Here is a 20,375-nt window from a genome sequence, read left to right as displayed (position 1 = left end):
ATATATGTTTTATGAGATATTGGGAATTTTATTTGCCCAAGGCTGGATTCACACATATTGTACAAATTGTATGCAGCTTCCCTGCATCCACTTCGCATGACAGGAGAGTGCGATTGACTCTAAATTGAGCCGGTTCACACATCTCTGGGGAGGCCACAGTCCGCATTTAAAAATGGCCCTGTGTGTCTTTGGTTTCCGGTTCAGGTGCGAATTCAGGCAAATATTCAGACCTGATTTGCACCTGAATCGGAGAACGGGGGCGTACCGGACCGCGAGCCATGGCCACAGCATATGTGAACCCGGTCTTAAGCATCCCAGTGAAAATTATACTGAAGGTTTGGCTGTTGAAAACAGTGGTGGGAGGTGGGCAGATCTCTGAATTATATTCCATTACATCCATTAAGCTACCACCAACAAACAGCATGTCCACCATGGAGTTGAGTGAGGTAGTTAGCAAAAAGATCTAGGATGCTCTTTTAGGGTTGATGACTTCAGCAATTAGAGCCTTTATATCAGCCTTTCTAGACCTTTCAACACAAAGGAACACTTGAAATAGGTTTCCAGGCTCAGGAAACCCCTGCTAAATATTACTATATCTACAAGTCATGATACATTAGTGTCATATTCAGTAAGAAGAATGATCCCTTCACCTGTAGTGATTGGGAAGAATTATCCCCTTACAGACGGCTAAAAAGATCAACAGTGTCAGTGGGAACGTATCTGAAAGGCAAAAATTGCACATTGCTCGTGGAACCCCTAGCAACCTCTGGAGGAACCCTAGGAACCCATGGAATCCTGGTTGAGAAACCTTGAATAAGAGCCTTTATAGCAGCCTTCCTCAACCTTTTCAAGACAGAGGAACCCTTGAAATAATGTCCAGTCTCAGGGGAACCCTGCTAAATATTACTATATCTACAACGCATGATACACTCGTGTGTTGGTCAATGGGAAGAATGCTCCTCAAACTTGTGGTCTTTGGGAAGAATTACAGATAGCTAAAAAGATCAATGGTGTCAGTGGGAACTTATCGGAGAGGAAGAAATTGCTGATTGCTTAAGGAACCACTAGCAATCTCTGGAGGAACCCTGGTTGAGGGAGAATGCTCCTTACACTTGTGGTCATTGGGAGGAATTCTCCCCTTACAGATAGCTAAAAAGAGTAATGGTGTGAGTGGGAACTTATCTGAGAGGCAGAAATGCTAATTACTCCAGAAACCCCTATCAACCTCTGGAGGAACCTTAGGGTTCCATGACTTTATACATTAGCTATGTAGAAGAGGCTAGGATAAACCTATAGCTAAAGCAGAGACCAGCTTTAAATAATGCGCACAATTGCCTCAAAGGCACCCAGCCTGATTGTCGTTGTCTAGAAAAAGTGCAGACTGAACCCAACGGCAGGCGGGAGGGGGTCACGGCTCCTTCCATCAGAGGGCAGCATTGTGGGAATGCGCCGAGAGTCTGCACCGCCAATACATTTATCTCAGTTGCCAGTTCTTTTGTTGAGCGTCCTTCAAAAACACTTACGCTTCAACGGCCCTTTGAAAAGAAAAATACAATATTCCGTGGTTCAGTTTCACTGTCATTTTCCAGGCAGTGCAGAGAATGTATTGGTATAATTTCTTGTCTCTTTCTTCTAACTCTTTTTTTTTATTATTTGTTACAGAGCTCTGGACTGGAGTCTGAAGGCTTTTTCGTGTGGAAAGTTTTTCTTCTTATTTCTCGCAGCGAACACAACACCACAGTGTATTTTGAGGCCAATCACGGCATCTGAAAATGGAGTTTCTGCTCAGAGTGTACCTCCTGCTTATCGTGGCATCCTCGCTGGTAGGTATCAAAACACATCTGTGTAGAATTTAATCTATAGTGTGTGTTATGTACAATCTCCTTGTAATTTTTCTTGTAGCCTACAGTGAATGTAGAGCAGAGCAAAGCTATATAAAGTAAACCAGCCCTTCTCAACCTTTTTTGAACATGGAGGAACACTTGAAACAACATTCTTGGCTCAGAGAACCCCTGCTAATAAATATATCTGCAGATCATAATATATATATATATATATATATATATATATATATATATATATATATATATATATATATAGTATAATGGTCGCTGGAAAGAAAATGCACTTTTGTGATCATTGGGAAGAATGTCCCCCTTACAGATAGAAAAAAGGGTAATTGCTGTCAGTTGTTGCTGATCTGAGGGCAAAAAATTGTTCATTGCTCAAGGAACCCCCTAGAAACCTCTGGCAGACCCCTAAGGTTCCACTGAACTCTGGTTAAGAAAGGCTGCAATAACCTGTTTAAACATATATCGATTTTGCAAACACCAAACACAAAAACGCCAGGAGGAAACTTTATTTTTCAGTAGAAGGCAAGTCTATAACAACCAACATGCTATGAAGAGCATCCTTACTTATGGGGAAGAGAGCTTGCCAGAAAGGTCAAACATGTGGGTAGGTCCAAATCAGATGTAGTAAAGTACCTTTGAATTTGGACAATGCATTGTGCTGATCACAGTAAGGTCAGGAAGAGACTTTGATGTTCAGAGTTACAGTAGAAGGCAGATCTAAACCAACCAATATACCATAATGACCATCCTTACTTATGGGGAAGAATGCTTGCCAAAAGGTTGAACATTTGGAGAGGTCCAAAATCGATGGAATAATGTCCCTTCGGATTTGGAACATCTCCGAAACATCACACTAAGCACGTTAAGGGCAGGAAGAAGATGTTAATGTTGAGGGTTAAAGTAGAAATCAAGTCTACAACAACCAACATATCATAAAGATCAATTGGCTATGCACAATACGGCCAATATGGCTTTAATGTTTGGGGTTAATGTGGAGGGCAAGTCTACAACAACCAACATACCATAATGATCATCCTTACTGATGGGGAAGAGAGCTTTCCAAAAAGTTTAAACCTTAAACCACAGGTCCAAAATTGATGGAGTAATATTCCTTTGAATTTTGGACATCTCCAACACATTACGCTGAGTATAATATGGTCAGGATGAGATGTTAATGTTCAAGGTTAGAGTTGACAGCAAGTCTACAACAACCAACAAGCCATTAAGATCATTAGGCTGAGGCCAATATTGCCATTAAGTAACTTTAATGTTTAGGGTTAAAGTAGGAGCCAAGTATACAACAAGCAACTTACCATAAAGATCACCCCTACTGTCGGGGAAGAGAGCTTACCAGAAAGGTCAAACGTGTGTGCAAGTCCAAAATAGATGGAGTAATGTCCCTTTGAATTTGGAACATCTCCAACACATTGTGCTTATCACAGTAAGGTCAGAAATAGACTTTACTGCTCTGGTTTAAAGTAGAAGGCAAGTCTGCAGCAACCAATATACTATAAAGATCATTGGATTGAGCACCGCATGGCCAAAAAGAAACTTTAATGTTCAGGGTAAGTCAGAAATAGACTTTACTGCTCTGGTTTAAAGTACAAGGCAAGTCTAAAACAACCAATAGACCATAAAGATCATCCTTATTTATGGGCAAGAGAGCTTTTCAGAAAGGTTGAACACTTGGGCAGGGTCATAATCTGTGGAGCAATGTTCCTTCGGATTCGGAAGATTTCCAACACATTGCGTTGACCATAATAGGAGCAGGAAGAAGAAGTTGTTGTTGAGGGTTAAAGTAGAAGGCTACAACTAGTGATGGACGAACTTCCGACGGGACGTTTCGCGAACGCGGACCGCGAACGCGGCCGATAGTTCGCGAACCGTAACGTTCGCGGCGGGCCCCATTGACTTCAATGGGAGGCGAACTTTGCAAACCTACAGGTCAAATTTGCAGCCACAAAATAATTACTAGCTGTGCAAACATAGTCCCACCACATGGCCAATGACATAACACATGTATGAGGTGAATCTGGGATCGACAACTACAAGCATTCTTTTTTGATATGTGAAATTGTTGTGACAATTCAGGACTGTGGAGCGCATGAAGGCAATGGAGGAGAGGGAAGGTCAGGGTAGGCAAAGAAGAGGGTGCAGGAGATGATCACCAGCAGCGTGAAATACAGCAATGACACCTGCACCGTGATAGAGTCATCTGACACCAGCACCGTGATAGAGAGCACTGACATCAGCAGCGTGACATAAAGCACTGACACCAGCACCATGATATACAGCACTGACACCTGCACCGTAAGCAGCCCCAGGAGGAAGTCAGCATAGCACAGGGATGGTGGGAGCCCCTCATAATGAGCATAGCACAGGGATGGTGGGAGCCCCTCATAATATGCACAGCAGAGGTACAGCCCCAGGAGGAAGTCAGCACAGCACAGGGATGGTGGTTGCCCCTCATAATAAGCAGCCCCAGGAGGAAGTCAGCACAGCACAGGGATGGTGGGAGCCCCTCATATTAAGCAGCCGCAGGAGGATGTCAGCATAGCACAGGGATGGTGGGAGCCCCTCATAATGAGCATAGCACAGGGATGGTGGGAGCCCCTCATAATATGCACAGCAGAGGTACAGCCCCAGGAGGAAGTCAGCACAGGGATGGTGGGTGCCCCTCATAATAAGCAGCCCGAGGAGGATGTCAACATAGCACAGGGATGGTGGGAGCCCCTCATAATAAGCAGCCCCAGGAGGAAGTCAGCACAGCACAGGGATGGTGGGAGCCCCTCATAATAAGCAGCCCCAGTAGAAATATGACACCGCTCAACCTCTTCAAACAGGAGGGTGCAGGCATATAGTACGGTGTGCTTTTTTTGGACAAGGAAGTGAGCCAAATGAAGAAAGAAGGTCTGTGTGCTCGATTAAAAAAATAGTTTATAGACATATACATGGTCTACTGGTCACATGTGTTGAATTCCTCTGAGATCCATGCCTCATTCATTTTTAGAAATGTGAGGTAGTTAACACTGTCGTGAGCTAGGCGAGTACGCTTATCGGTCACAATCCCCCCTGCTGCGCTGAACGTCCTTTCGGACAGGACACTGGACGAGGGTCAAGTCAACAGTTCGATTGCAATTTGGGCAAGCTCTGGCCAGAGGTCAAGCCTGCCCACCCAGTAGTCCAGGGGTTCATCACTCCCCAGAGCGTCCACATCGGCCGTTAACCCAATGTAGTCGGACACCTGACGGTCTAGGCATACCCTGATGCTGGATCCGGATGACACCTGTCGATGGGTCGGCTGAAAGAATGACCTCATATCTGAAGTCACCAACACATCTTCAAACCGGCCTCTTCTTGCAGGCGCTGTTGGATTAGTACCCGCAACTCCTTCTCTGGGAGTGGGAATTGCTCCTCTGCCAGCGCACACAAAAGCAGAATGCAGCATTTCTCGAAGCAAGGCCTGGAAGTGCTGCATTCTGCCAGCCCTCTGTGACGGCGGTAACATTTCCGCCATATTGTGTTTGTACACAATAGAAACACTGGAGCATGAAGGCCCCTATTTGCACTAAACTGGAAGCGGTGTGGTGGCCTGGCTCCTGCTCATCATCCAGGATAATGTCGTCCTCTTCATTCTCCTCTCCCCATCCACGCACAACAACAGGGATCCCAGAAAGGTTTAAAGCATGCTCTTCTTGCTCCTCCTCATCCACCCCGGCACCATCCTCCTCTGACTCTTCTTCAGACTCCTGTTGTTCACTTGTCTCAGATAAAGTAGCCCCCCCTGGGAATTCATCCCGCATTGTGACTTCCTCATCTTCCCGCTCCTGCTCCTCCACAGCTTGATCAATGACACGACGCAATGCACGCTCCATAAAGAAGGCATAAGGTACCATGTCACTGATGGCGCCATGGCTGCGACTGACCAGTTTGGTGATCTCCTCAAATGGGTGCAGAAGTCTGCATGCATCACGCATGAGCAACCACTGGCGTGGTGAAAAAAAACCCAGCTCCCCAGAACCTGTTCTGCCGCAGAGTTCATACAGGTAGACGTTAACTGCACGTTTCTGCTGAAGCAGCCTATCAAGCATATAGAAGGTTGAGTTCCATCGCGTCGGGCAATCGCAAATAAGATGAATATCAGCAAGGCGAGCCATGGCCGTGTAAGATCTTTTGAAATGGGCCGAGATTTTCCTTGCCTGCCACAAGATGTCCTGGACCCCAGGGTATTTGACAACGAATCTTTTGCCCTGTTTCAATGCGCTAAGCAGATTGGCACCGTTGTCACACACCACTTTACCAACTGTAAAATTGAGCGGTGTTAGCCACTGATCTGCCTGTGAACGCAAAGCTGAAAGGAGTGCCGGGCCAGTGTGGCTCTTGGCTTCCAGGCACAACAGACGCAGCACGGCATGGCAACGTCTCACCTGGCATGTCGAATAGGTTCTGGGGAGCTTGGGCGGCGCAGCGGAAGAGACGCTAGCAGCGGAAAAGGAGGAGTCAGCCAAGGAGGAGAGGGAGGAGGATGAAGTAGGAGGAGGAGGAGGAGAAGAAGAGCCAGGCCTGCATGCAATCCGTGGCGGTAAAACCAAATCTACACGGGTGCCACGGGTTACATGCTTGACGGCCGTCAGAAGGTTCACCCAGTGGGCAGTAAAAGTGATATACCTTCCCTGCCCGTGTTTGCTAGACCACGTGTCTGTGGTCAGATGTATCTTGGCACCGACACTGTGTGCCAGAGATACATTCACTTGCCGCTGAACATGGCCATATAGCTCTGGGATGCCCTTCTCTGAGAAATACTTCCTTCCTGGGACCTTCCATTGTGGTGTTCCAATGGCCACAAATTTGCGAAAGGCCTCCCAGTCCACCAATTTATATGGCAGTAGTTGGCGGGCTATCAGTTCTGACAAGCCAGCCGTCAACCGTTGGGCAAGAGGGTTATCCGGCATCATCATTTTTTTACGCTCGAACATTAGGCCCACGGAAGCCTGCCTTTTTGCAGAAAAACGTGAGCTTGGCGTGATGGAAGGTGGAGTGGAGGACAATTGTGAGGAGAGAGGAGAAGGAGAAGTAGAAGACGAGGCTGGATGGTGAGAGCCTGGAGTGTGGCTTTGTGTGTTCCGTTGCTCCCACTGGGCTCGGTGATGGCTGCTCATGTGCCTTCTTAAGGCAATCGTCCCTAGGTGAGTGTTGGGCTTACCGCGACTAATGCGTTGACTGCAAAGATTGCAGATGGCAACGCTATTGTCAGCAACGGACACGTTAAAAAAAGCCCACACTGCGGAGCCATGTGCCGGCGTCCTGGGAGCGCCAGATGTGACCGTACATGGTCGATGACTCGCTCCTGATACATTAGCAGTCTGCTTTGTCCCTCCTGTGCAATGTAAGTTATTCCTGCTTCCCCTCCCTATCTGCTGGTCCATATCTCCCTATGAACTCCCCTCCTCTTCCTCTCTTGTGGGCACCCACGTGACATCACTAGACACGTCATCATCAACGTCACCTTCCCCACCGCTATAAGTAGAGATCTCGGAGTAGGCAGCAACACCGGGGACCAACCTCCTCTTTGGGCTGATCTGGGTACTGTCGTCAGACTGCTGAGTGGCGGTTCTTGCTACCTCCTCTTCCTGATCCAATGCCAAGAGTGGCTGCGCATCAGAAATGTATTGATATGGCTTGGAAAATAATTCCTGTGACTCAAGCGGAAGGTATGTGGTGATGGTGGTGGTGGTGGTGTTGTTGGTGGTAGTGTCTTTGGGGGTGCACATAGCAGAGAGTGAAGAAGAGGGTGCAGATCGATAGGAAGAGGAGGGTGCAGAAGAGTAAGGCTGAGTGAGCCACTCAACCAAGTCTGGTGCGTCCTTTAAAGTAATTGAACGCACCTTCTGCAACTTCCCACTTTGGCTCAAGCCTGTTGCTCCTGCCCTACCCCTACCACCCCTGCGGAAGGGCCTGCCTCTTCCTCTGTCTGTCATTTTTTAAATGACCCTGTGACAAAACTCTCAGTCCCTATACTGATAAAGGACTGCTGCAGTATAGGGCAGCAGTCAGCGGTAGTGCACCTCAACCCTATATATTGTGGACCTATACCAGTCCTTAAGGAATAGCAGACTGTACCTCACCCAACCCTATGTACTGTAGTACCCTAGACCTTACCAGTCCTTATAAGGACCTTTGTGGAACTAGTAGGTTGTGAATGATTAGCAGACTGTACCTTAGTCCCTATACTGATAAAAGACTGCTGCAGCAGTAGGGCAGCAGTCAAGTATAATATTCTTTCTATATTTGGAAGAAAGAATATTATACGTGTACAAGCCTATTACCATACCAGTCCTGAAAAGAACCTTTGTGGACCTAATAGTAACAGCTAATGATTAAACTGACTGTCCCTGCTGCAACAATCACTAGCACAGCAGTGCCTCAAACCTATATCCTGAACTACACCTAACACCTATACCATGATACCAGAACTTTTGTGGACCTAATAGCTAGCGATTTGGGTCATTGAAGTCTCTCCCTGCTCCACACAGCAACCTCTCCCTATAGTGACAGTAGAAAGAATGTAAAATGGCCACCGGATCGGGTCTATTTATAAGTTAGGGGGAATGTCCAAATGTCCATGTGCTGTAATGTCTCAATTGGCTGTCCTGTACGCCATGATGGATGTGTCATCATAGGTCAAAGTTCTTTTACACAGTAAACACGGAAGTCCGCCGGTCGGGCGGATGGCGAACAGCCGAAATTTGCCGCGAACCGTTCGCCCATCCCAAGCTACAACAACCAACTACCATAAAAATAATTTGTCTAAACCCAATCAGGATGAGATGTTAATGTTCAAAGTCAGAGTGGAGAGAAAGTCTACAACAACCAACATGCCATTACGGTCACTGGGCTGAGCCAAGATTGGCCAGGATGAAATGTTATTGTTCAGGGTTAAAGTAGAAGTCAAGTCTACAACAACCAACATAACATAAAGATCATTGGGCTGAGCACAATTTGGTTCATTGTTAAAGTAGAAGTCAAGACTACAACAACCAAATTACCATACGGATCATCATTACTGATGAGGAAGAGAGCTTGCCAGAAAGGTTAAACATTTGGGCAGGTCCAAAATAGATAAAGTAATGGCCTTTGGGATTTTGGAACATCTCCAACACATTATGCTGAGCACATTAAGGGCAAGATGAAGATGTTACTGTTGAGGATTGAAGTAGAACACATGTCCTCAACAATCAATATACCATAAGGATCAGTATGTTTCTCATTACAAAGAAGAAAGGGAAGTGGGCGGCGCTCTTGAGGCTATATGGTCTCCTTCTGTGTAAACAGGATTTTGAAGCGTGCGATGATCGATTGTCCTACCGTGTTTATGTAGTAGTCAGAGGATGGTCGTGTAGCACTGACCCCGGAAGGAGCGGCTGAATTTTTCTGGGCTTACCGATTACCTCCTCCAGCTCGCCACTCATTATTCTTGTCTAGGGGTTCCCAGGGTTGATGTCCCAGTAACTGTAGAGACGACACTTGAGTTCCTTTTTAGGATTTTTATTTGCATAAAACGGTTGAACAAACTCAGTCTCTTTGTTGGGAATAGCGGGTATAAGGGTAAAGTTTAGCTCAGGTGCTTGGAACGGCTAACTTCAATAAAAGTCTCTCTGTATATAATCCAGGGAATAGCCACTTGCAACTGGATTCTTTAACTGTTGGATAAATCCTTGACCTTGGATCTAGCAGCCAACAAGTGATTCCAGCTTTAGTCTCTCTCTCATACTTGGTTGAAAAACTTAGTTGCAAATTGAAGGATAGAGGTAGGAACTTTTCTCACTGTACCAGTATCTTGCAGCCGATCCGGCGATACTGTAAGAAATATGGATTCAATTAATGCCCATGGCAGCTCAGAGTCCTCCCCTGGTTGCATGTAGAGTTGCTGGGCCTCTCCAAACCCGAGATGGCACCGGAACACCTTAGAATCCTCCTTCAAGTTACTGTGCCTCGAACTAGCCAGTTCCGAGGCTCGGAAATGGATGGATCCGCACCCCAGGCCATGAGGGCCCCTGGGGGCTGGTTAGGAGGACCAGGACCACAGAGTCAGCAACAACTTCTGGACCGGAACCCAGAACCACATGACTTCAGCACCTTAAGCACCCTCTCCCAGAATACACAGCGAGACAACGCGCTCACTGATTGGCTCAGAGAAAGAGATTGGTACACAATGCGTCCAACCAGACTGCGTTCTAATGCCTCTCACAAGTGCAAATTCCACCTATGACCAGGCAGAACCTCAATACAGCCCAGCCAAACTGATGCCAAAGCACAATTTAGAACAATTAACCCCAAAACTCAACTATAGTTTTGGGCAAAAACTAAATTTACAGAAATAGCGGGTACTCATCAGGAGTACCGACGCTACAGTTGTATTAGTCTACAGACTAGGAGACAGGGGTACCAGCTAAATCTGAATTTTTGGTCGTGATTATAGAAAGGCTTAGTTAGATCCAACATGTCACATATAATATTTATCTCTACACTATTCTTGTATTAGTCTGGGCCATGTTGTTCAAATGCAAAAGAGAATAGGTTGGATTATGGGGAGGCTGTATGTTGGTTTAGTTTAGTGAAGATGGGAAAGAGAGTTTTCCATAAGGGTCGAATATTTTGACAGGTCAAAATAAGGTGGAGTAATATTCCTTCAGGTTTGGAACATCTCCAATACATTGACCTGGTGTCAGTGAAGATTTGATGACATTTTGTTGGGGTATAATACCAGTGAGATAGAAGCTTATAGCCAGATTACTGAAGTCTGGTGGAGAATCAATGCCTTAAATTTAGTTAAAAAGTTGCTTTTAAATCAGTGCATTTTAATATATTACTCACAGTCATGTGACCGTCAATACCATCCTTGGTCTTCTTCCTGTTGGAGCAGTTAGTAGGTCTGTTGATGCTTTCATTTCATCACTCTCTTGCATCAGAGTCATCTGGACGTTGAGGAACAGTAAGTGAAGCCTCTGTATTGGAAGTAAGGAAGTTATTGGATTTAAGGAGGTTTTGAATTTTGCAGGGAGTTCTAGTAAAAAAAAAAAGGAGATTTAAAAAAGCTAGCATCTTCAAGTAAAAGCTTTGATGTCGGTGGCTGTGCTGGGTGAGTTTCAGATTTGGGTCTGTCAGTTCCTATAGCAGGCTTAGAACTCTCTAATGATGGCTTGCTGGGGTCACATATGGGTCTTGGACTACTTAACACCTAGATGTAGCAGACAAGGTGTTGGTTTCTCAGACAAGCAGCTTACAGTGCCTTCAAAAACTATTCATACCCTTTGAAATTCTCCACATTTCGTCATGTTAAAGACAAAAACGTAAATGTATTTTATTGGGATTTTATGTGATAGACCAACACAAAGTGGCACATAATTGTGAAGTGGAAGGAATATGATAAATGGTTTTCAATTTTTTTTTACAAATATATATGTGAAAAGTGTGGTGTGCATTTGTATTCAGCCCCCCGGACTCAATACTTTGCAGAACCACCTTTTTCGTAGCAATTACAGCTGCAAGTCATTTGGACTAGAATTTTTATAGCTAAGACAAGTCCAAAAGAAAGAACCACCATGTTTTAAATAGCAAGGGACTGAGTATGTATAAACTAACAGGTTGAAAGAAAATGAATAGTGTGCATGCCCCCCATGCACACTATTCAAATAGAGAGACGGGAAGAAAGGAACAAGGGAGTGTAGGGTGGGTGGTTTGATAGATCAGGTAGAGGGTCTACATAATCAATAAAAATCAGGTTATGATAACATGTCCAAGGGCCATATACCACCAAATTATTAGAGGATTGGTATATAAAAACCTCTGGTGGTACGATCCAGGCATTCCAAGAATTGAGAAAATTCTCCAAAGTGCCCTTATTAGTGCCATTATTAGTGGCAACAAGTTGTTCAATCCCTATTATTCCGTTTAGGAGACCCTAAAATTTGACTTTTCTGGGCCTTTTGGTGGATTTCCTATGCATGGCTTGACACGCTGCTGCAACTAAAAAGAACCATGAGATTGACCTCATGGCAGAGGGTATACAGTGGGGCAGTATAGTTGAGTGTGTCATTTTAGAGGAGTTGCAGGGATGTTCTTGATAAATGTCAATGTGGAGATGAAAACTACTGCATTTTCTCCGAATATTATTGGTTGGCATTCCCACAGAGTAAGAAGATAGAAGCCTAAGGCCTGACCACATTGTCTGCCTGCGTCAGGATAGGAGGGATGAATTACCCCAAGTCTGAAGGGTGTCAGACACCATCTAGTTGGAATCTTGAAGTTTGTCTCCTGTATTAGTCCAGAAATGGAAAGTTTGTGCAATGTAAGAAAGCTTTGTCCCGTTCCGTGGGTGTGATGTGCAGTCTAAATCCGCTTTCCATTTGCGTGCATTGTTGGGAAATTGGCTGCAATTGTTAGAAAATCATAGTATGTAGAGCAAAGGCACATTGTGTTGAGGTGGTTGGAAAGTTACACAGCGATCATCGAAGTTTGTAAATGCCCTATCTAGCAATACTCTAAAGATGAGTACCAAACCTAAATCCCCCACCCCTTTATTTTTTTTTCTCCCTCACTCTGTCCCTACATTTCTAGCCAACTGCCCCCATCCCACCCACTTTTCTCCTTCCTTTTTGCCTTTCTTCCTACCCCATCTATTTTCTTCCTTTCCATGTTTTTCCTTTTTCCTTCCTCATCCCCTTTTACTCCTTCTCCCTTCCTTTTCCTACTCCCGCTATCTCTGTTATAAAGAGCCCCCAGACATAGTACAGGAGATGGTCAGAGACGGCAGACATAATACAGGAGATGGTCAGAGACTGCAGACATGTTACAAGAGATGGTCAGAGACTGCAGACATACTACAGGAGATGGTCAGAGACTGCAGACATGTTACAAGAGATGGTCAGAGACTGCAGTTCCTATGGACGTAGATAATGGCCGATCGGCCCTCTCACCTGACCCAGCGATACAGCAACAATGGTTCCTCTGATCAGGAGTCAGCTCATTCCGAATTGCCTGTGTCGACTCCGCTGGGTAGAGCCCAGATCTTTATTCTGGCAATGACTCCATTTCTTTCTTCACCAGGGATGAGGCTAGGCTGCGTGGCTTTCCCTCTGGTGGCGCAGGGCAGCAGGGTTCTCTCTCTGATGGTGTTTCCCCAGCACTGTCCTTTCCCTCTGGAGTCCTGGGTGTACTTCCCTGAAAGCTTTCACGGGCTCCTGGCTCTCTCTCTCTCTCTCTCTCCCATTCAGCTGAGCATGCTGTGTGGGCTGCAGTTTCTGTGTTACAGTGAGGCTGCCAGTCCTCGGGACTACATGTCCCACAATCCTCTTCTTTGCTCCTTTTTTTTTTTCTTCCCTGGCCGATATGAAGGCGGGGGAAGAAACATAGTACAGCAGCGCACGCAAGGAGGAGAGGGGAAATAAGAGCCCATGGCTGCAGTGGCGTCACTAGGGTTGGTGTCACCCGATGCAGTAAAATATGGTATCACCCCCCCTCCACCAACTATATTCTCCCCTCAGTACAGACCCCCCTCCACTAAGTATAGACCCCCCTCCATCAGTGCAGACCCCCATTAAGTATAAACCCCTCCCTCAGTATAGACCCCCCCTCAGGACAAACCAACCACCCCTTCATTAGTCCAGACCCCCCCTCAGGACAATCCCCCCATTAGTACAGAACCACCCCCTCCATTAGTACAGATCCCCCCAAAACAAACCACACCCCTCCATTAGTACAGACCCCCCCAATACAAACCACCCCCTCCATTAGTACAGACCCCCCAAAACAAACCACCCGCTCCATTAGTACAGACACCCCGGACAAACCACCCGCCTCCATTAGTACAGACCCCCCAGGACAAACCACCCCCCTCCATTAGTACAGACCCCCCCAGGACAAACCACCCCCTCCATTAGTACAGATCCCCCAGGACAAACCACCCTCCCTCCATTAGTATAAACCCCCCAGGACAAACCACCCCCCCTCCATTAGTACAGACCCCCCACGACAAACCCCCCTAGTACAGACCCCCCCAATACAAACCACCCCCTCCATTAGTACAGACCCCCAGGACAAACCACTCCCCTCCATTAGTATAGACCCCCCCAGGACAAACCACCCCCCCTCCATTAGTACAGACCCCCCAGGACAAACCACCCCCCCTCCATTAGTACAGACTCCCCCAGGACAAACCACCCCCTCCATTAGTACAGATCCTCCAGGACAAACCACCCCCCCTCCGTTAATATAAACCCCCAGGAAAAATCTCCCCCCTCCATTAGTACAGACCCCCAGGACAAACCACCCCCTCCATTAGTACAGACCCCCCACGACAAACCACCCCCCTCCATTAGTACAGACCCCCCCATACAAACCACCCCCTCCATTAGTACAGACCCCCAGGACAAACCACCCCCCTCCATTAGTATAGACCCCCCCAGGACAAACCACCCCTCCTCCATTAGTATAGACCCCCCCAGGACAAACCACCCCTCCTCCATTAGTACACACCCCCAGGACACACCACCCCCCCTCCATTAGTACAGACCCCCCAGGACAAACCACCCCCCTCCATTAGTATAGACCCCCCCAGGACAAACCATCCCCCTCCATTAGTACAGACCCCCCAGGACAAACCACCCCCCTCCATTAGTACAGACCCCCAGGACAAACCAACCCCCTCCATTAGTACAGACCCCCCAGGAGAAACCACCCCCCTTGTGACGGAACCGATCCCACACTCCGATCAAGTGCTTCCGTCATATACCACTTCCACTCAGCCTGAATATAGATAGCAGATATTCCAAACGCTCACAAGCACAAAACAAGACGACACTTGCTTAGCTGCTCAACGTGGACTTATTTATTAGAACCAAAATGACAAGTATTTATAATGCAGTAGAAGACTAAAACCTAACCTAATTAGCATGAGCTAATTATCTAATCATTGACCCAGACTAGTTGTCTGAGAGATAGGACTTTTCAGGGTAAGACTTTGTCTCCTAGCTCACTGATTGACTATTCAATACACATTACCATAAACATAAACACAGGGTTAATTAGCACAAACAACAATGTGTTGAATACTCCTACAAGCCAGACTAGACTCATTTACACAACAGACAGGTGGCTGGAGTTGATGACATTAGCATCTAACAGTTTGTGTCCCAACAGTGTGATTCAGTCTATTGCTAATATGGCAAATACATACCAGAGTCTGTGTGTCTTGGGGGGGGGGGGGCATGGATCAGAATCCAAGTAACAGCACCTCAGGGGTCTCCAGGCATACAGCTCCCCCAAATGCCAGGGCGCATAATCGCAAGGCAAGAGGCTCGCATTCTGTCCCCTCCAACAGCCTCTGTCCCGGCTAGGTCTGTCACACCCCTCCATTAGTACAACCACTTTAACAAAAGGCCAAAACTATCACATCCTGTCATCCAAATGAATGAATTTGTTGTTTCATTATAATTTTTTGGGGAATCACTATTGTGATTCAGAGATTGGTATTTGTAAGGAAATTAATCTCACATGTCAACTAGCCCCCTCCCTGTAAACTAGGGTTGCCACTTTTTCTTCAAGCCAAACCTGAACACTTTAGTGGCCTGGGACACCTTTGGGTGCCCCCAAGGAGAGTAGTGATGCAGTGGGCATAGTGTGCCGCAGTGAATAGTGGATGTGGCCAAATTGGTCTTGCTGACGTCATTAGCCCCAGTGATGCCAAACTTCCCCCAAACAGCTGCCTACAGCTCCCAGATGGTAACAGATTTGTGTGTGACTATCTTGGTTACTTGGGGAGCCACAGCCCCAGCCTGAATACTATGTCTGCCTGAAACCTGGACACATGATTCAAAACCAAGAATGTCCGGGTGAATCCCGGACAGGTGGCAAACCCTAATGAAAACTGATACATCTGCAGCACAGCATGTTCTTTTAAAAACAACAGACTTGCTAGATTACCAGATTAAACTAGAAGAAAGAGAGCCTGCCCTGTTTCGCCAAAAATAAGACCTAGCGTGAGTGTCAGTGATGGCTGCAATATAAGCTCTACCCCCCAAATAAGCCCTAGTTAAAGTCCTTGTAGCTCTTATTTTCAGGGTAGGGCTTATTTTCAGGGAAACAGGGTAGAGCTTATTTTGGGGGGGGGGGTAGGGCTTATATTGCAGCCATCACCGACAATCACGCTAGGTCTTATTTTCGGGGAAACAGGGTAAAAACAAAAACAAATGTAGCCGTCACTTCTAAAACCACGTACACACGATCGGAAATTCTCGTCGGAAAAAGCTCTGATGGTTTTCCCGTTGGAATTCTGACGGAATTTCACTCAAACTGTCTTGCCTACACACGGTCACACCAAATTCCGACGGTCAATAACACCGCGACATACAACACATTCGACGGCACGATAAAAGGGAAGTTCAATGCTTCCGAGCATACGTCGAATTGTTTCCAAGCATGTGTCAGAATTTTGCGTGTCGGAATTGCATACACACGATCAAAAAATCAGATAGAAAGGTTTTCCGTCTGAAAAAATGAAGAACAGGCTCTCAATCTAAAGACCGTCGGAAATGCCGACAGAAAAAGACAGATGGGCGTACACACAGTCAGAAAATCAGATGAAAAGCTCCCATCCGACTGTTTCCATCGGAAATTCTGGCCGTGTGTACGCGGCATAAGAATTGGTAAGCTGCATAATAAGAAATGTTTGCTTTTGGTTTATTATTGCTTTGACCTCAAAGAACAGAATGTTTTCTTTTTGTTTTTTTATTACAAATGTGCAATTTGGGCAACAGTGACAACAACACGATTTCAATTAATTTAAGTTGTACAAAACACACATTTACTGGAAGGACAAAAAACTTAATTTTAAGAGCAGCAGTTGCTTAATGTTGAGGACGGAACACCAAATATTGTCAGCAAACGGCAAAAAAACAAACAAAAAAAAAAAACATAGGAATGTTTCCAATTGACTTTCCATAAACACTCTTCACAATTTGTTCCCATGGGAGGGCAATACATTTAAAGGCTGCAAACACATTTTATGTGGTTTTCTTCAAATATTAAAAAAAGCCTAAGAACCATAAACAAAAGACATTTAAAAATGTGACTATTTTAATCAAAATAATAATAATATTGAAATAAGATCTGTAGAATCATGTGACAGATATGTAGACATGAATAGTAAAAAACTGAATAAAAAAAAAAACAACATCACTTACTCAAAATGATCCGTCTGGTATAGCACTGATTTGGAACGGATAGTTGAACCCTAAGCCCAAGTCACTTGAAGTTGTTGACGTAATTGAACTTGCCTTCTCTGAGTGCTAAAACAATAAAATAAGATTTGGAAAAAAAAAGAGAACTCTCAATCTCTTTTCAGTCGTGGTACCCTATAGGAGTATAGCAAAATCTTGAGGAGCACAGTGTAAAATGTAAAAAACGTAAATGTTACTTATCAATAGGAAATCTACCACTGGGATGTTGAACACAACATCTGGAAGCCCACTCTTCACATCTGAAGTCCCCCCATCACATCAGAGACCCCCCCCCCCCATCACATCAGAGGTCCCCCCATCACATCAGAATTTCTCCCATTACATCAGAAGTCACCATCACATCAGAGGTCACCACCGCATCAGAGGTTCCCCCATCACATCAGAGATCCCCCATCGCTTCAGATGTCCCCTCATCACATCAGAGGTTCTCCCATCACATCAGAGGTTCTCCCATTACATCAGAAGTTACCATCACATCAGAGGTCCCTCATCACACCAGAGACCCCCCCCCTCCCATCACATCAAAGCTACCCTATCACATCAGAGGTTCCCCTATCACATCAGATGTCCCCCCATCACATCAGAGTTCCCCCGTCACATCAGATGTCCCCATTACATCAGATGTCCCATCATCGCATGAGAGGTCCCCTCATCACATCAGAAGTTCTCCCATTACATCAGAAGTCACCATCACATCAGAGGTCCCCCATCACATCAAAGTCCCTCCTATCACATCAGAAGTCCCCCTATCACATCAGAGGTCCCCTTAACACATCAGATGTTCTCCCATTACATCAGAAGTCACCATCACATCAGAGGTCCCCCATCACATCTAAGTCCCTCCTTTCACATCAGAGGTCCCCCTATCACATCAGAGGTCCACCTAACACATCAGATGTTCTCCCATTACATCAGAGGTCCCCAATCACATCAGAGGTCCCCATCACATCAGAGTTCCCCCATCACACCAGAGACCCCCCATCACATCAAAGCCTCCCTATCACATCAGAAGTTACCATCACATCAGAGGTCCCCATCACATCAGAAGTTCTCCCATTACATCAGAAGTCACCATCACATCAGAGGTCCCCCATCACATCAAAGTCCCTCCTATCACATCAGAGTCCCCCTATCACATCAGAGGTCCCCTTAACACATCAGATGTTCTCCCATTACATCAGAAGTCACCATCACATCAGAGGTCCCCCATCACATCAAAGTCCCTCCTTTCACATCAGAGGTCACCCTATCACATCAGAGGTCCACCTAACACATCAGATGTTCTCCCATTACATCAGAAGTCACCATCACATCAGAGGTCCCCAATCACATCAGAGGTCCCCATCACATCAGAGTTCCCCCATCATACCAGAGACCCCCCCCCCATCCCATCAAAGCCTCCCTATCACATCAGAGGTCCCCCTATCCCATCAGATGTTCCCTATCACATCAGATGTCCCCCCCCCATCACATCAGAGTTCCTCCGTCACATCAGATGCCCCCCCATCTCATTAGAAGTCCCCCCATCACATCAGATGTCCCCTCATCACATCAGAAGTCCCCCCCCCATTACATCAGAAGTCACCATCACATCAGAGATACCCAATCACATCAGAGGTACCACATCACTCTAGAGACCCCCTATCGCATCAGAAAGCCCTCCATCATATTAGAGGCCCCCCATCCCATCAGAGCCCCCCTATCACACCAGAGGTCCTCTCATCATATCAGAGTCCTACTATCACTTTAGAGGTTCTCCCATTACATCAGAAGTCACCATCACATCAGAGGTCCCCCAATCACATCAGAGGTCCCCCCATCATATCAATGCCCCTTATCACATAAGAGACCCCCCTATCACATCAGATGTTCCCCATCACATCAGTTGTCCCCCCCATCACATTAGAGGTCCCCCATCACAACAGAGCCCCCCTATCAAATCAGAAGTCACCATCACACGCTAGAGGAAGCAGAGCCAATGCTTCCTCTATAGCACTGCCTCCTCTCACATGGGCAGGGAAAAGGGGATGGAGTCAGGGGTGGAGCCAATGGGGGAGGCAAAATTAGGTTTTGCCTAGGGTGTCAAAAATCCTTGCACAGTACAGACCCCCCGCTGTCACTACAGACCCCCCTCCAAGTATAGACCCCACTCAGTGCAGACACTCCCTTCACCAAGTATAGTCCCCCCTCAGTATAGACCCCCTCCCTCAGTATAGACCCCCCTCCCTCAGTATAGACCCCTTCCTCAGTATACAGCCCCCTACCTCAGTTCAGACCCTGTTCAATACAGATACCCCTCAGTACAGACCCCCTCCCCGCTAAGTACAGACCCTGCCCCCCAGTATAAACTCCATCCCTCAGTATAGACTCTCTCCCTCAGTATATATCCCCTCCCTCAGTATAGATCCCCAACTAAGTATAAACCCCCTCCCTCAGTATAGGCCCCCTACTAAGTATGAACACCCTCCCTCAGTATAGATCCCTAAGTATAAACCCCCTCCCTCAGTATAGATCCCTGACTAAGTATAACCCCCCTCCCTCAGTATAGACCCCCCTCCCTCAGTATAGACCCCCCACTATGTACAAATCTCCTCACTCAGTACAAACCCCCTCCATCAGTATAGATCCCCCCTTCGTATAGACCCCCCTCAGTATAGACCCCCCCTCCCTCAGTACAGACCCCCCTCCATCAGTATTACCCACCTCTCTCAGTACAGACCCCATCTATCAGTATAGACCCCCCTCTAAAAGTACAGACCCCCCTCCATTAGTATAGACCCCCCTCCATAAGTACAGACCCCCCATCACTATAATCCCCCTCCCCTTATGCACCTGGGTGGCGGATTGGGGAGGAATCAGTGTGCAGCCACTGTCTGGAGAGTTGCCTGCTCAGACTGTCACTCTTCGGGTGGCGGGCTTGTGACAGGAGGCAGCCGCAGCAGCAGTAATAGGGAGATTGAGGAGTCTTGCTCAGGGCTAGCGCGGCACCTGCATCAGGGCCAGTGCTACTACTAGCCAAACTAGGCAACTGCCTAGGGTGCACTGCAGCCTAGGGGCGCCTGGCAGTGGAATTCTCTCCACGTCTGCATTCTCTACAGTCTGCAGCATGCATCTAACTCAGTCTCGGGCAGCTGCTTCATCCGAGCGGTAAGTGTAATTAGAAGTGCAGCGCAGCACTGGAACCAACGCTAGGGCAGCACAGTGGTGTAGTGGTTGGCACTTTCAC

At 46.6% G+C, this 20,375-nt stretch overlaps 1 protein-coding gene across 4 annotated transcripts in view; it reads left to right on the top strand.

Annotated features, from left to right (window-relative positions):
• Window positions 1-20,375, top strand: part of ADCYAP1R1 (ADCYAP receptor type I) — a 335,354-nt gene that overhangs the window by 105,459 nt on the left and 209,520 nt on the right. For all 4 annotated transcript variants that reach the window (XM_077490662.1, XM_077490663.1, XM_077490664.1 and 1 more), the window contains exon 2: window positions 1,663-1,823. In XM_077490662.1, the coding sequence (XP_077346788.1) occupies window positions 1,773-1,823 (51 nt within the window). In that variant the 5' untranslated portion in view covers window positions 1,663-1,772. The remainder of the gene's footprint in view (window positions 1-1,662; window positions 1,824-20,375) is intronic.

The sequence above is a fragment of the Lithobates pipiens genome, unplaced genomic scaffold (genome assembly GCF_037356315.1).
Source record: "Lithobates pipiens isolate NorthernLeopardFrog02 unplaced genomic scaffold, aLitPip1_a1.2 Scaffold_19, whole genome shotgun sequence".
Taxonomy (NCBI): domain Eukaryota; kingdom Metazoa; phylum Chordata; class Amphibia; order Anura; family Ranidae; genus Lithobates; species Lithobates pipiens.
The sequence above is the reverse complement of the archived record's forward strand: the minus strand, read 5'-3'. Positions and strand labels throughout refer to the sequence as shown.